The sequence below is a fragment of the Salminus brasiliensis genome, chromosome 8 (assembly GCF_030463535.1).
Source record: "Salminus brasiliensis chromosome 8, fSalBra1.hap2, whole genome shotgun sequence".
Lineage (NCBI taxonomy): Eukaryota > Metazoa > Chordata > Actinopteri > Characiformes > Bryconidae > Salminus > Salminus brasiliensis.
This window is the reverse complement of record NC_132885.1, coordinates 24,454,795-24,471,607: the sequence shown is the minus strand read 5'-3', so window position 1 is coordinate 24,471,607 and position 16,813 is coordinate 24,454,795. Positions and strand designations below refer to the sequence as shown.

General features: G+C 42.2%; 2 protein-coding genes across 5 annotated transcripts in view; both read left to right on the top strand.

The window, feature by feature from the left end:
* The first annotated feature begins 824 nt into the window (after positions 1-824).
* On the top strand, positions 825-6,060 carry LOC140560684 (uncharacterized). 3 transcript variants are annotated; one of them, XM_072685196.1, is made up of 8 exons: positions 825-1,304; positions 1,446-1,564; positions 3,067-3,121; positions 3,242-3,309; positions 3,396-3,498; positions 4,115-4,233; positions 4,508-4,653; positions 5,352-6,060. In XM_072685196.1, the coding sequence occupies exons 1-8, from the start codon at positions 1,241-1,243 to the stop codon at positions 5,455-5,457; spliced, it is 780 nt and encodes a 259-aa protein (XP_072541297.1). In that variant the 5' UTR covers positions 825-1,240; the 3' UTR covers positions 5,458-6,060. The 3 variants fall into 3 exon arrangements, 2 of the variants coding, with proteins under 2 accessions (XP_072541297.1, XP_072541296.1); XR_011979989.1 differs by having other exon boundaries at positions 827-1,304; positions 3,061-3,121; positions 4,508-5,125; positions 5,352-5,436; XM_072685195.1 differs by having other exon boundaries at positions 827-1,304; positions 3,061-3,121; positions 5,352-6,059.
* A 1,957-nt stretch (positions 6,061-8,017) lies between these two features.
* The window catches only part of LOC140561188 (cohesin subunit SA-2), a 28,699-nt gene continuing 19,903 nt past the window's right edge, over positions 8,018-16,813 (top strand). For both annotated transcript variants that reach the window (XR_011980038.1, XM_072686178.1), the window contains exons 1-13: positions 8,018-8,099; positions 10,664-10,749; positions 10,863-10,947; positions 11,416-11,580; positions 11,751-11,847; positions 12,096-12,172; positions 12,268-12,339; positions 12,559-12,763; positions 13,193-13,344; positions 14,591-14,664; positions 14,756-14,879; positions 15,340-15,438; positions 15,995-16,074. Coding sequence is in view for 1 of the 2 variants with exons in the window: in XM_072686178.1 (XP_072542279.1) it covers positions 10,709-10,749; positions 10,863-10,947; positions 11,416-11,580; positions 11,751-11,847; positions 12,096-12,172; positions 12,268-12,339; positions 12,559-12,763; positions 13,193-13,344; positions 14,591-14,664; positions 14,756-14,879; positions 15,340-15,438; positions 15,995-16,074 (1,271 nt within the window). In the remaining variant the exon portion in view is untranslated. The remainder of the gene's footprint in view (positions 8,100-10,663; positions 10,750-10,862; positions 10,948-11,415; positions 11,581-11,750; positions 11,848-12,095; positions 12,173-12,267; positions 12,340-12,558; positions 12,764-13,192; positions 13,345-14,590; positions 14,665-14,755; positions 14,880-15,339; positions 15,439-15,994; positions 16,075-16,813) is intronic.

Here is a 16,813-nt window from a genome sequence, read left to right as displayed (position 1 = left end):
GTGTGCTGTATGTATAATTTCGACCCTGTGCAGATTTCAGAAAGCCACAAAACTGAAAAGAGTGTATTAAATGATTGTTTTTCTTTTAATATTTAAGATGTTGGTTGTACACTCATTCTGGCCCAAAAAAAGAACAGCTCAAAGAAATTACTGAAAGCCCAATATTGGCATGATTATGATTAGTGTGTGTATGATTACTATTTGTAAACTTCTTCTGTTGCACTTGTAGAATTATCCCATATTATTTATTCAAAAAAAAAATAATCCCATTAAAAAGAATGAATGTTTGTTAAAAAAAAAAAATCACTAATTACATTTTTTTTTTGGTGCAGATGTTTTATGCACGTAGATCCAATGTCTTAAACAACATTACATTACTTAATAAATAAATAAATAAATAAATTCATTAATTAATTTACTTAACTTAAATTTGAATGACTTTTAGCTGATGTTTTAATTTTTAGTACGTGTAGCTACCAAACCTACATTCACAAAAAAGACCAAAAAAAAAAGAAACAATACTAAAAAAACAAAAACAAAAAAAAAACATTAAACTAAAAACACACACAGATTTATGGATTTCTTCCTGCTATATTTTTGTGTGTGTGGCACGGTTGGCATATTGCGCGGTCCTGTTAGATGTTTACCAATTCCTGGTTTACGGAAGCAGGTTAATTGAACACTGTGGACTCATTAGACTGTGGAAATGACACGGCTTGCAGAACTACATCGTTGAATGAATGAAATCTGTGTGCGTTGAGCGCTCAGTAGACTAACCCTCTTTTTCTAAAGGGAAGGGTGTGTTCCTCCATTAGCGCACACGCGCCGGAAAACAACGGATTCACACGTTTCCGTTGTCAGATCTCATACATTACACGAAGCCTGAATAAAACCCTATGTCCTGGAGACAGTACCGCGGAAAAAACAGTAGTCAGACCGTGAGCGAAACATAGCACTAAACCTATGAACTTCTGCTCCGCCGTCGACATTTTCCGCTCCACCTTAAATGGTGCGGCGCTCGCAGTCAGGCGCCTGGACGGGTCGCAGGACGACAGGACGCGCTGCTGCAGCGTTTAAGGTGGAACGGAAATTCGGGGGGAGGCAGGCTGGCGAACACAAGCTACCGTTAGCCTCGTACACATACCAGCCCGACGGATGGAGGACGCCAGCTTCTGAATACAGGGAGTAAACGAAAAAACGGTAGCTAGGCAGGACGAGATCTCGACCCCAGCTCTGAAAAATGGCAGCTGTCAGTTCGACAGAGCCGCTTTGCCATCCGTGTGGGTACAGCACCATCTTTAAAGGTAAGAGAGCTCGTACCTCCCTCGGGTCGAGGTTGTCTGTCCCAGCAGGGACTACATAGCTTTAAATGGGCTCTTGCTGTCCCTTATGGAGGTCTGGAGGTTAAACGTTAGCTACATTTGAACGCATTTGTTTACATCCAGTTGAGCTGTTCGTGAAGAAGCCCCTGATGCCCACCCACCTGAGTGCTGAGCAGGTAGCGCTGGAGATGCTGTGCCTTTGCAGCCAGCTGGACCTTCTCATCAGGGCTCAGGTCCATCAGGTGACCCATGTTTATATTATTTAGTATACAGCCATTTTCACGAACACATGTCCAGAAGTTTGTGGACACCTGCTCGTCCAATGTTTCATCTGAAATCCAGGGTGTTAAAGGGACGTTGTTCCTCTATGCTGCAGAAACGACCTCTTCTTCAGGGCAGGCGCGGTGGACGTTGGGCATTGGGCATAGACACCTTCGGACCAGGTGTGGGTATTATTCCAGATTGCAGATGATTCTGGCCCGAATATGACACAGTTATGGCACTTACAGGGTCAGTCATGGCCAAGTCAAGTGTATTGTGGGCCGAAATTAAGCCATAGTTCTGATTTGTCATGGCATTTGAGCTCTGGGCCACATGTGGCCTTAATCCTACTGGTCTACTGTGGAAAATGTTGGCGCAGTATTTCCATTTTGGCCCCAAACTGGCCCAACTGCAGTCAAGTTGTGGTCAAGTTCTGGCAACCAGATCCAGGATAAGTGACTGTTGTCATTTCATGGTGGGATTTGTGCCAGATGAAAGTATAAGTGTGGGCCAGAACTGAGTCACAGCCTGTCTGCTGCCTGGGATGCTATTTCTATGGAGATTACACAAGCGTCGTGTGCAGTTCACCTCCTGTTTCAGCAATGGGAAAGTCAAAGTTAGGGGACATACACAGGATTGAAATGGTGTTACTCTCAGACACATGGTGCAACAGTAAACATTAAACATTTAAATAAACATTAAACATGAAATAACACAAAGCTAGAAATGGTATTATATTCATTTCTAGGAATGTAAGTGTAGAAGTGTTTGTATAAATAAATAGATGGAGGTCCCTATCACTGACATCAGAAGTAAGGTGTCATGTGCAGCAATGTGCTTATAAAGTGTATACATTTAAGTGTTAAGATGTAAACAAAGTAAGTAAAAGAGGTTTGATATGAAATGTGAACAGAAAAGTACAGCTGCATATAGTGATGGTTATTAGACCCAGGGTTTGTGATGTCTACAAGGCAAATATTTTTACCCACTGCATTTTAGTGACTGTTCAAGGGGCCCCCGTATTCAAAGATTTTTATATGTGATGTTGACAGTGTAAACATGGTAGGAAAGTTGGTAGTGATAGGTTTTCTGTAAGCTTTTACCCTTTTTTCTTTTTTGCTTTACCTTGCATGTATCTCTGTAATACATTTTTGGCCTAAACCTTCTCGTAAAACTATTGTAAGATTGTATCTGTAGTCTCAGACATCAGGCAGCACAACTGTAACCGTTTTTTGTGTAACAACTTTCTGTGATTTAGGCCTTGAGATTCTGGAGACCTCCACTGTAAAGAACTGGGGCTCAGTAATGTTCTCTAGAACTACTTTAAACCACATTTTTTTATCCTTGTTTACCTGACATTGGTGGAATTCCCCCTTAAAGCATAATTTACTAACTAAGAGGAGTGTCTGGATACTTCTGGACATGTAGTCATGTATCTGTATCTGCGGTATCAGCACATTCTTATCATGTCTGTCAGTTTCAGGGGCAGCTACAAGAAGACACAAGCCCTGAAGAATCAGAATCATTCCGAAAACAAGGTAACGTTCACACAGATGGGTGTGTAAAATATGATAGTACAGTGATTACTGAATTATTAAGCATGCAATTAATAAGTATGACTAACTGCAAAATTACTGCATTCTTCTTTGTGTTTACAGGTGCTGAGATTATAGATCAGATGAACCAGTGCCTTGAACACCTGCCTAAACCTGCACCACTGCTGGAGGTAACTGCTCTAGTTGTGTAAACAGCTGGAATGTATTTTTCTCTTTGGGATGAATTCAATTTAGATTCAATTTCCCTTTGCACTAGGACTACTTGGACATTGCTGGGTTGTCGGTCATGTTCCCTCGAGTGGAAGTTTACATTATCCACAGCAGCCCTGTGGATATGCTGGAGAGGCCTCCTCTGGATGGTGAGGAGCTTCATCAGTGATAGACCTACAGCAGTGATCTCCAACCCTGCTCATGGAGAACTACCTTTCTGCTGACCTTAGATCCAACTCTGATCAACCACACCTGATTCAACTAATTACTACCCTCAGAAGTCCTTGATTGGCTGAGTAGGGTGTGTTAGATTTGGGTTGGAGTTGAAACCTGCGGGAAGGCAGCTAACCAGGAGGAGGGTTGGAGGTGCTGGCTGTGTCCGAAACTGTGCCCTATTCACTATCCCCTACATACCAAAATCACTGTATAGATCACTGTATAGAGCACTATTATAGAGAAAAGGGCAGTGAAGGATGGACACGATGTTAGGTGTGTGAGCTCAACATGATGGCTTGTGGGTATTCCATGTCCGTTTAGTGTACATCTTTTGTACACTATATATTCCGGTGCATTATTAGGGATTGTTAGGGACAGTGCAGCAGTGACGTTTTCGGACACCAGTTCAAAATGGCAGAACCCCTAAGTAGTGCACTATTTATTGAGAAGGGCTCAGTTTCGGACACAGCTGCTGCTTTAGAGAGAAAAAATCCCTTTTGATGAGCTAATGTTCATGTTTCATGTCATTTACTGCTGTCCTGTACACAGGGTACTTCCCTCACCTTGGGAAGCTGAACCAGTTGGTGGTTCTGAGTCAGCAGCTAGAGGATGACGTAAAGCACCTAGGGAGCCACAAGTACATTGCTCATCAGCTTGCTGTTATATATGTGAGTTAAACGATTTCGCTAAATCCACAATCACAGTTTTATTACTTTTCTACAGATTCTTTCCATTTCTGGGGTGATTGAATGCAATCATATCCTCACAGCAATGTTGTAACATGTAGTGTAAAGAGTGAAGAGAAGAGTATTATTAGAGGCTATTATTGGAGCAAAAAGGGGGAGGGGTACTCTCTTAATGTCCTTGATTTTTAGAAGAAACAGTGAATGAGCAGGTGTCTACAAACTTTTGGACATTTCCTTTCCTTTCCTTTTTTTATAGCAAGTGATTAACTCTCTCAGTGGCGTGTTGCCACTGATCTCTATAAAGAGGGACATTGAGGCCAACTTCAAGCAGATGAAGATGTCTTTAGTGGCAGAGGAAGGGTCCAAGCAAGAGCCGCAGTTACCAGCCCAGTACATCAGCTGGTACGTATGAGATTCTATTCCTGAAGCTGTCATCTGCGTGGTTTATTATTTTTATTTAACTGATAATGGTCTGAAAGAAAAAGAGTGGTTATCTGTGGCAGGCTGATGACGGCATCACACGGTCATATCTTCGTAATTGTTTGTATTAAAGTTATCAAAACAATGCCTCAAGGATCCCGAGTCCAAACGCTAGGTCATGTTGCATTGCCATCAGCAGCCGGAGCCTGAGAGAGCACAATTGGCTATGCTCTCACTGGGTGGGTATATGGCGGTCTCTCCCCTCACCACTCCCATTGTGATGCTGGTCGGCACAAGTGTCTGTTGGCTGATGCATCAGAGCTGGAGATCCGGCGATGTCCTAGAGTTGGGGTTGGCTGCCTAGAGATACTGCATTGGCGGCAAAGAGATGAGGGAAGAAGCCTAGCACCCTGTGATGTCTGTAACGTCCGGCAACTAAAGGATTTGCAATGAAGTACGAAAACGATTATTTTCTTCATGCTTGTTAGTTTGTCCAAATACTTCTCCCAACTCCAATATGTCTTGGTATACAGTTAAAACAACAGTGACTTTGATAATGTCCAAATATGTCAAAATTTGACTGTCAATCTGGTGATTGATCATGTAACCATCCATGACCTTTTTCACTTCTCAACCCACTCCAAGCCAATATGCTGGATGTCTTTTTTTTGGTTTTGCAGGATATCGCAGTTGACACACAACATCATATCGACTGTGTCCCAACTCGCAGAAGAACTCACTGAGGAACTCAGCCCAGTCATGACATTCGTCTCCAAGTGGTCCTGACGCAACTCTCAGTCTGGAGGCTGTAGTTGAATCAGTGGGAAGGCATTCATCTGTACTGCTCAGTGTGTGCTGTTGGCTGGTAACATGATTAGAAGTAACTGACTATAATTGCCCGCTAGTCAGCTGTTCATAAAAGAGCAGCTGAGAGCACGGTCACTCACTACAGTGTAATCAGCATTACTTGCAATAGTGGCGAGTTTCATGGCTAGCCAAGCCACTAACCCTACTGTGCTGAAGTAGATCAGACAGGTCATCTGGAATCAATTCTCTGCATATCACCAAGCGGTCATCCTGAAATCTCATTAGTGGCTCAGAACAGACTGTGAGAATGACTCGTAACAAACATGACTGACATTTACTACTGATTAACAACACTGATATCCCTCACATTCTGTTCTGGTGTTTTATTTTATGGTGCTAACAACATTCAGTCACATTTGGAGTTTAATTAAACATCTGTACTTTACAACAGAGCCTTACTGTCTTGTTTTATATTTTACCTGATGTGCCACATTTGCCCTTTCTAAAGCTCTTTAGTCAGATAAACTGACATAAAATCATCAATATGAGACCATGTGTCAACATTGTGTCACAAGGTGAAAACATATGGAGTGAAAATGAAGGTTTTTTTGCGTGAAAGTGATTATATATAATGTCTACAGTGCCTAAAAAAAGTATTCATCCCATAGATGTTTTCCCCTTTTATTGCTTTCATGAATGGAATCGTGATCAATATTATTTTCCCTCTAATGTCAAAGTGAAAACAGATTTCTACAAAGTCACACAAAATAAATAATTTAAAATAAGTGATTGCATAAATATTCACCCTCTTTAACCCCTTAACACTCCCAGGCTTATTACACACTAAGGTGTATTATATATTCTCTGGTATTAGAAGTTTGTAATAACACTTTTGGCCTACTGGCAGGCTTTTTAAGGGAATAAAATGACTGCCTTAATTCAGCAGAGGTCCAGGCAATTGGTGCTAGTAGTCTGACAATCTGTGAATGTGTCTCAAGTGATTGTTGGCTGTGTTCAAAACATAAGAAATGCTGTCTACTCTATATGTCTAGCGGTGAGCTGTCGATACCTTGGCAAGGTCAGGGGGCATTGATGCCGTATTTAGGGTTAAGAGAACTTCATCACTACACTGCCTTCTGAGACAGCCTGGTCAGCAACACATGAAGTCAGCTGTCAAGACACCTGTCTGGAAGGTCTGGTCACAAATACACCATAATGACAAAAGGACACTCTATGCACCTCTGAGAAAAATTTACTGAGGAGTATAAGTCAGGTGATGAATGCAAAAATCACTGAACATTCCCTGGAGTTCAGATAAATCCGTCATTAGGAAATGGAAGGGATGTGGCACATATAGAGCAGGCCGACCTCACAGACTAAGTGGCCGTGCAGGAAGGAGACTAGTGAGGAAGTTCACCAAGATACCTATGAGTTACATTGATGCTGTCACCACCATTCTTCATGGAGGGGATGGTGTGTTTGTGTCAGTATATGGTGTCCGCCAAACATAGCGTCTAGTCTCATGGCCAACAACCTCAACTTGGACTATGCCCAACCCTGTCAACCCTATCTATCTGCCTATATTTCCCCAAATATTATACATGGACAAAAATATTGGGACACTTTTACTTTCTTTTCGTTTCGTTTCACTTACGCTTATTCATTGTTTCTTCCTAAACCAAGGGTATCTACATGCCTTTGGGAGAACTGTAGTCAAGATTTAATTCTCTTAAATCTCCATTTCAACCACTCTCCCATAAAGCTCTGACTGGTGGAGAACCTGGGCAACAGTTGTCGGATGCAGAGTCTCTCCCATCTCAGCATCCTTCAGAGTAGTCATATATGACCTTTTTTGTATCCATCATACTTGTGCTTTTTTTAAAAAACGTATCTCTGAGTTGTGTGGGGAGTGTTTTTTATCCAGACAGGTGCCTTTATGCTACAATCACTTGAGACACACTCACTGCACTCAGGTGATCTCCATTTCACTTACTGTCAGACTACTAGCACTAATTGCCTGGACCTGTGTTGAATTAGGTCAGTAAATATGTATGCAATCACTTATTATATATATATATATATATATATATATATATATATATATATATATATATTTTTTTTTTTTTTTTTTTTTTTTTGTTTAACTAGCATTACTTTGTAGAAATCTGTTTACAGTTTTTTTTTTGTAAATTCTCGTAAAGAAGCCAACTTATATTGACCATAATTTGATTTATAAACACAATAAAAGGGGAAACCATCCAAGGGGGTGAATACTGTTCATAGGCAATGTATAGATAATGTACTGTAAGTAGACTATATCAGACCTTTGTTTATAGATATTATATTTCCCCATTATAAAGAAAGACATCTGCACAACAATTCACCCCCTCAAATCACCCTTCTCTTTGTCATTTTTATATTAAAAATAAATCAACATATGGATCATTATCGTGTAGGCGGGAAACATTGCGCCGGTGACGCATTTCCGCTTCGCGCGTCGCCTGTGCAGCGGTGTGCCGCAGGGTGGCGCTGTGCAGACCGAGCGTTCCTCTCCTCTCCTCTCCTCCGCTCTCACCTCCTCTTCAGCCTCGCTCCTCTACAGCCTGTGTCCACTAACACTGGTAAGAGCTGCTCCGTAATGCGCATTGCCTCCAAAACCCAGACAGAACAAGTCCGTTTCATTTGTTCAGAGACTGAGACTCGGCATTAGCACGTGTGTGTGTGTGTGTGTGTGTGTGTGTGTGTGTGTGTGTGTGTGTGTGTGTAGTATAGCGGGAGTACTTCTGTTCCATCAAATCCGCATGAATTACATTCACAGGTTTACAGTGACAGCTCGAGGAGGGTCAGCGGTGGTCTCCTCCTGTAGATGAAGTGTGTGGAACGCTTCATCTGCAAGACGAGACCACCGCGGACCCTCCTCGAGCTGTGGACAGCTGTTGTGGACGGCAGTGTCGGCTGTTGTTTTGGGTGGAACAGTAAAAGAGAGCGATCATAGAGGAGGAAGAGGCAGATCCTGAGTGATCGGTACAGTGACCAATCAGATTCTGACTTTCTCTTTACTGACACTTCTCTGACCAATGGGTGTAATGCCTGGTTCTCTCTGAATACCGGTTTTACTTGTCTTTGTGTGTGTGTGTGTGTGTGTGTGTGTGTGTGTGTCTGTGTGTGTGTGTGTGTGTGTGTGTGTGTTTAGGGAGAGTAGTGACTTAAACAGAATAAACGTGTTGCTGGATTTCCCAGTATAGCATTTTTGCTAGTCTGGCTCTCTCTCTCTGTGTGTGTGTGTGTGTGTGTGTGTGTGTGTGTGTGTGTGTGTGTCCATGTCCTCACAGCGCTTTGCAGTTCAGTGTTAATAATAAACGGTTAGTTTCAGCAGAGCTCGCAGTTACTCTGACATGGCTCTTTTCTTGTGTGCAGTGTGAGATGCAAAGTCACTAACGTGGCCTGATGTCAGATAGGGAACCATATGTCCTCTTTTCCCGACATGTCCCGTTTTTTTTTTTGGGACGTATAAAATGTGTATAAAAAGTGTTCATGTTCATTAACACAGCTGAATGGGTTTAGAGGTATTTAACTCCCCCCACCCTCATACACACACTGACACAGTCCCACAACCTAGGCCTACTTAAAGCCCCCCGGCCACAACGTCCTGTCCACGGCACGCTGGACGCCAGTGTGTCCCCGGTGTCCTCTTTTTTTGAAAACCAAAACATGGTCGCCCTATTTTATAGAACCTTGCCACATTACTTTTCACAGTGGTTGTGATGGGACCTGGAAGTCTGAGACCCTTAAGTCCTCTAAAAGCCCCCACAGAAAGTTATTACATCACTATGAATGTGCTGTCTGCTGTCTTACACAACGGTTTTACAACATTGTTTACAGTTTTGTGATGCGGATTTAGCTCAAGGCTTATTTTTTTAACACATAAGCCTGCATCCAAGAATAGGGTGTTATGAGCCAAAAAAAATAGTCCCCACATTTAGATGCTTATTTTATCAGATTCATAATCAGCGAGGACACCCCTTCTAATGAACTTTAAGTTGGATCTATAAGTTGAGGAGTTGGGGGTGAGGTGAGGTGGTAATGATCTAGCATCCTGACCTTACTAAGGCTCTTGTCACTGAATGCAATCAAATCCTCACAGCAGCGCTCCAAAATCTAGTTAAAAGCCTTCCCGGGACAGTAGAGACAGTTACTCCCAACAAAAGCAGGATGATTTTTTTCCCTATAGCCTTGAATTCAGAAGAAACAATGAATGAGCAGGTGTCCCAATACTTTTGCCCATATAGTGTATAAGACTCGGAAGGCATGTAGATTCCCTGGTTGTTTTGGGAGATAGATAGAATGACTGTATTAATGTTGTTAACAGTCATACTAATATTAATATAGGGTGGAAACAACTTTAGGGATGCGTTGATACCACTTTTTCTTTTCCAATATCAATACCGATACCTGCCGATACCAAGTACTGATACCAACTCTGACTTAAATACTGGCTAGATGGCTGTAAATCCTGATATTTATAGTGTTCCACTTTTTATAGGTTGTACTTTTTGAAATCCCAAATAAGCTCTAATAAGCTTGAAAGAACATCGTTGACTGGTTGATTAACTGCTCATTTGAAAAGTTTCGGAGATATGAAAAAATACAAATTGCCACAATGCAGAAACATGTGCAAGTAGGGAAGCATAATCTTGCTAAGCTCGACCAGACAGCTTTTTAATGAGTGTAAAATTCACATTTCAGAGCAGTGGAAAAAATGCAAGGTTAGGAACAAAAAGTGCTTATGCAGCAATTTTACATTCAGGTCCACGTCTTTGTGTAAATATGTACTAAACTTCAGTGTCTGGCCTTTAAACAAGTCCCATTAAACGTCTGTTTAATGGTAGTAACTATTTATGACTGGCTTTTACTGGTTGTTTAAACGTTTGGTTTCATAAAGTACACAAACAAAAATGTTCTATGCAAAAATAAAAAAAAAACAGCACTTATCTTGACAGTTCACTGTGAATTTCATAGATATCAGCATCTACTTAAGTATCCTGTCTTTTAGAGCAAGGACATGGTCTAAAAGATGGCTTAAAATGCACTGTATCTATACAAGGAATAACATGGCCTATGTGGCTTACATTTATAACCCTTAAATGAACGGTGAAGTTGACATGCTGTCCTTGTTTGTGTGCAGTAAAGAGACACCAGAAACCAGAGCAACAAGATGATCTGAGAAGAGATGATAGCAGAACCAACATTACTGTCCAGATCAGTGCAAAAGTAAGACAAGCTCAATGGCCTTTGGGGTGTTATTTTTTGTTACATGATTAACCAAAAACAAGTGAAGTGTGTTTTCTTAATAAATAACAGTATTACACCATCCTTTTTTAAAGAGAGAACTCCACTGCCGATGTCTCTTCCTGTACTTCTGCGAATCACACCACTGGTGTGAGAAACGAGAACAGGCAGAAGAATGTGGTAAGATGTGGTGCCACCCACCCCTAATCTTTTGGCTGTCTGTATGCAAGCCTGAAGATTCGGTTTAAAGTAGGGCTGGGCGATACAGTAAAAATACCATATCACAATTTTCTTACGATGCACGATATTTATCACGATACATGTAATCACAGACTAAACCAGTAGCGGCAGATTCTTACAAGCTACTATTGAGATACTCTCCTGTACTGAGTACAGTGATGTTTCTGCAACATCTGCTGCACTTCATCTAATTAAACCAGTTTGTAATGAAACTTGCAGTTGATCAGTCTTCTTTAAGCACTAACAGGGTCCTCGATATGCCGAGACACGCGTATTGTGTATCACGATCCGATAAAATATCATCATATTGCCCAGCTCTAGTTGTAAGTGTTGGGAATGTACGAGGTTTCACATTAAACAGAAGTCCACTCTGTGGTCTTATTTACCCTGTGTGTTTCTCATGTTTAGAGAGGAAAGAGGAAAGCCAGAGAAGGCTCAGAGAATGCTAAGCGCAAGCACTCCAAGAGCAGCAATGGCAGTTTGGGCAGAGCAGAGAACGAGCAGCTCAAAAGCCGAGACATCGAGGCTGTTACCTTGTTTGAGGTGGTCACCATGGGCAGGAGTGCCATGCAGGTACACAAGTGGCGATTGATCTGATCCTGGCATTTGACTTTCTAGGAAATTCCAGGCTGGCTAGCAGTTCTGCAGTTTCTATGAATGCGTGGGCTGTTTGTGGGGCAAGGTGAAGCTTGGAGGCTATGACTGATGGCAGTGTGTTTGTCTGTGCTGAACCTATTCCACAGGCTGTGGTGGATGACTGGATTGAGGCCTATATTATTGACCGAGAACCAGCCCTGCTTGACCTCATCAGCTTCTTCATCCAGTGTTCAGGATGCAAAGGTAAGTCGTTCAAGGGTCTGTATCCTATAGATTCCTTATGTTTTCAAATGTTGGTGTAATGGTTTTATGTACCAAAACAATTGAAATGCATTTTTACATGACCATTTCCACTTTCCCTTAATCCCATAAGAGTTAGTGCTATAATTAGAGGTAGTGTCAGATGTGTGATATGCACATATATCAGCCCTTACTTTCCTAAATGACCTGCATACTAGCTGATACACCACTTTGAACACCACTTCCTCTAGGGGTAGTAACTGCTGAGATGTTTCAGAGTAAGGAAGATACCGATGTCATGAGCAAGATGGTGGAGGACCTGGATGAGGTTTGAGCTGATTTTTGAGCAACATCATGTTTGCATGTTTATTAAAATGTGTGTATGCTTTGTGAAGTGACCGCTCTTCAAATGACTAATTACAGAGCTCAGGTTTACAGTACAAGAAGTTCCTGGCATTCCCTTGGATATTGACTGTCACATGGCCCATGGACATTGTAAGTATGGCACTGGCCATGTTTCTTAGACCTTGGCCAGGGATGTGGGAAGTGGGGGTGCTGAGGGTGTAGATTTCATGATGCCATAGAAGAACCATGCTTGAAATTAGTGTTGGTGTGAAGAACCTTTTGATGATGTCTTAATTAATTAATGCTGCAGTAGTCAATATATAACCCACATGGCCATGCCTTCCTGTCCTGACCCTCCCCGTTTCTCAGGACAGTGGAGAGTATCCTCTGGTTATGTCCGGCCTTTACTGGAAGAAGTTCCGCTCACACTTCTGCGAGTTTGTCTCGGTGCTTGTCGCTCAGTGCCAGTACAACGTGATATTTGACAACTACCTCCTGAACACGCTCATCTCTTTGCTGACTGAACTCTCCGCATCATGCGTGCGCGCCTTCAGGCACACGTGCACGCTGGCAGGTAAGAGATGGCATGCGTTTACCCTATGATCAGGAGATTGCTGGTGCCACAGACGTTGGTCTCCTGACTACAGGGGAGTAGTGGATGGGAATTGGAAATGGCTAAATCCAGAAAAAAGAGAGCACACTTAGGATTTGAATGGTCGATGCATGTTAACTGATTGCCTTTCCACTACATAGCGTTTACCTGACTGAAGAATGGCCATAATTGACTGTTGAGAATTCCAGACGTCACAACAGCATCACAACAACGTCACGTTTCTGTAACATGCAGCTCTGGAGTACTATTGCCATCATTTTTGCACATTCCAGAGTTTTGCCTGCTCTAAACCACCGGTCTAAGTGATGCTGGCATGTTTGTGGGTTGATCTTATGGCTGATACTGTTGTGCTCTCTGCTCCTCTCGCTCGGCTCTGCTGGCCTGCTGCAGCTGTGAAGTTGCTCAGTGCTCTGGTGAACGTGGCCCTCAGCCTCAGCGCCAACGTAGATAACAGCCAGAGACTGTATGAGGTTGAGCTGGCTAAGACCTCCAGCAAACGAGCCTTGCCACGGCTGGAGAAGATCCAGAGGAAGATCACTGAGGTGAGGGCAGGACTGGGTCGGATTCTCTCTCTGGTTCTTTTCTTTCCTTCACCACTGTTTATGGTTGCTGTTGCAAAGCAGTGTGCACCTCCTTTGCTACTGCTCTCCGATTTTACTCTTCTCTTGTTGTTCTTCTCCATGGAAATGAAATTAGGGTGCAAGCGTTTTTTATGTTACCTTGATTCAAATACACTAGTTACACCTAAGCTACCACCTGGGGTACCACTGCAACCACTTTGGCAACATTTTTGCAACCACCTGGGATACCATGATGGCCACCTAACAGCACCATAGCAACCACCTAACAACACTATAGCAACCATCTAACAACACCATAGCAACTGCCTAGCAACCACCTGGCCATCACTTGGCAACACCATTTAGCAGGCACTGAGCAACACCATAGCAACCACCTGGGATATCATAGCAGCCACCTAACAACACCATAGCAGCCATTTAACAACACCATAGCAAACACTTAGCCACACTATAGCTACCACCAGGGATACCATAGCAACTGCCTATAGCAACCAAATAGCAATCACCTTGCCACACTATAGCACCCACACATAACCCACCACATAACAACACCGTAGCAACCACCTGGGACACAATAAGAACTTCCTAGCAACCACCTAGTATTTACTTCCCAACACTATAGCACCCATCAGGTAACCACTTAAAAACACCATAGCATCCCCCTAAGATATCATAGCAACCACTTAGCAACACCATAGCACTCAGTGTTTCGGAAGTGTGTGTGTGGGGGGGGGTGTCCCACTCTCTCGGCCATGGATTTTTGTGCTGTTGTTAGAAATCAAGCACACAGTAAGGCCAGCGTTTAGACCGCCGCACCACTCGGCAGCAAAGATGGCAATAATGCACAGACCAACATTTGTGCTCAGTCAGAATCCCATGTTTTTGATTTTGCTTTATTATTAAGGCCTTTTTCGCCATATCGGGTCACAGTGACAAACAGTGAAAAACAGAAACAGAAAAACGTCAGCATTTGTTTTGATTGCCAGCTAATCTAGAATCAATTAATGTGACTGTGAAATCTTGGGAAGAACAACCGCAGATGTATCTCTCTTCACGTGGCAACCTGGTATATAATAAACTGCAGGGGATTTTACAGACCCAATATGTAGCAGTCAGATGGCCATAGCGTAGATCTTTAGTGGAAACTGGTTCTGTGCTACATGGAACATAGGTACAGTTTAAACTGAGAACTGTTTTGTTGTTTTAGTTGCAGGACAGGAAGCTTGAAATAGAAGACATGATGGACGCTATCTTTAAAGGAGTCTTTCTCAAAAGATACAGGTAGACGTCTCATTCAAGATTACCTGATGCTTTTCTCTCCTGTACCCCTGATGGTTAACTCTGTTCTGCTTTGTTTCTTCTGCTTCGGCAGAGATGTGATCCCTGAAATCAGGGCAATCTGTATGGAGGAACTGACCGTATGGATGAAGCTCTACAGCCCTGTGTTCCTCAATGATACCTACCTGAAATATGTAGGATGGATGATGCATGACAAGGTCAGTGATGCTGGTTCTGTTTTCCGAAACCAATAACAATACTAAAACCTTGAGTTTCGGCTGATATCACCATACTGCCATGTGGTGAAGTGGTGAGTCGTAGTAACTGTGCAGATAAGATATTAAAGATCAGATATTTAATATTGCAACAACTTATGGTACTTATTTTAGCACTTAAACTCCAATCTTGAGATCTTTAAGAAAAGTGATTTATCGAGCAGCCCTTGTATAAAACTTCACCAGTTGGAATAGAACACGTTCTTTAACCCCTTTCAGTGGGTGTTGCTAAAAAAATGTCTATTACCAATGACTAGCCTCACCGACTTGTATAGAAGTGCTTGTAGTTAGTGAATAATACACCTTAGTGTGTTAAGGGGTTTTAAAAAATTGATGTAGAAATATTGAAACGTTTGTTGGAGGGACTGATATATGTATAACTTTCTTTCTGCCTGTTTTACAGCAACCAGATGTGCGCTTGAAGTGTGTGCTGGGTCTCCAGGGACTCTATCAGGATGTTCATCTCAGCGCCAAAATGGACCTTTTTACCAGTCGATTTAAGGTAGCATCTGCTTGCACACTCCTGAAATCATTTATCACTATTTTTTTAAAACTTCTCCAGAATGCCCTCAAAAACTATAGCTTATTATTCCATTCTCTGTCAACAAAGTGGGAGTTGTGATGATTCTGCCTCTGGCTACAGTTGAAACGAGCCAGCATTCTGTCTCTAACAGCGCTGAAGTGGGTCAAAGTTTCAGCTTTTGGAAAGGGTTGTGTGTTGGACCAATGTGCGGTGACACCAGTGGGACAGTGGAAGATGCTTTTGCTGACTGACAGGTGGAGAAGCCCCTCAGGTTTTGCCCAAGGCGCAGCATCTCCCACACAGGGCCAGTCACCACCCTCGGGGGGCACCTCCACCGCATCAGTACCGCTAGCCAGAAAGCCTTTAGTGGCAAACAGATTGGCACAGTTCAGATTTAAGAAAACATTATGTACTCCTAATGAGTGTAAATAACATGCGTTTTACATGAGATTGCTCTCAGAGAGGCTAGTTAAAGGGTTTAGAGGAGGCTGGTTGTTGGTTCGGGAGCCTGACTGGGTACTGTGTGTGTTTGCAGGAGAGAATGATCTCTATGACTCTGGATAAGGACCATGAGGTAGCTGTGCAGGCCATGAGGCTGCTGATGGTCATCTCTCAGTGGGTCTCTCTCAGTCTTTCTTTCCAAACATTCTGCTCTCCTCAGGAGCCCTCTTTACCTCAAACATGCCTTAGTTCTTGAGAGGCTGCCTAGCTGACAAAACTGTGCTTTGATATGACTGTTCATGTGAACATTTACTATTATTATTATTATTATTATTATTATACATAAATTACAGTAACCATTATTTACTTATAAGCACTTAGGATTCATGTGTCAGAGAAGGCTGAATTAGTCTGACATGGGACATGGGCGCATTTAGACTTCAGGAATATATTAATAATTATTCATATGAAACAAATACACTATATGGGCAAGTATTGAGACACCCCCTTATTCACTATTTTTACTGAAATCCAGGGTATTAAAAAGAGTTTATTCTGCATATTTTGGAGTAGCTGTCTCTACTGTCCTCTACTAGATTTTGCTGTGAGGATTTGATTGCATTCAGCAACAAGAGTATCAGTGAGTTCAGGATGCTGAATGATCACCATCACAGAAAGATCACCAGAAGTGACCATTAATGGAGCAATAGAAATGCTCCAAAAATATTTTTACATTGACTTCCATTGAAAGTTAAAGAGGTTTTTTTTTTCTCCTGGAAAGTTACAGTTTTGGCGATACAAGTTTTTTGTGTGACAGCGATGATTTTATTAGAAAGACAAAAATAATTCATTAGTAGACTAAAACAGCAACAATGGTAAATAACCATTTCTATAGCACAATGCCGAAAGTACA

Bases quoted from the DNA above. Each gene is read 5' to 3' on its own strand.
- LOC140560684 (XM_072685195.1), top strand. From the start codon at position 1,241: ATGGCAGCTGTCAGTTCGACAGAGCCGCTTTGCCATCCGTGTGGGTAC. The intron at 1,305-1,445 runs GTAAGAGAGCTC...GTTTACATCCAG, and splicing joins GTACAGCACCATCTTTAAAG to TTGAGCTGTTCGTGAAGAAG. The intron at 4,654-5,351 runs GTACGTATGAGA...TTGGTTTTGCAG, and splicing joins CCAGCCCAGTACATCAGCTG to GATATCGCAGTTGACACACA.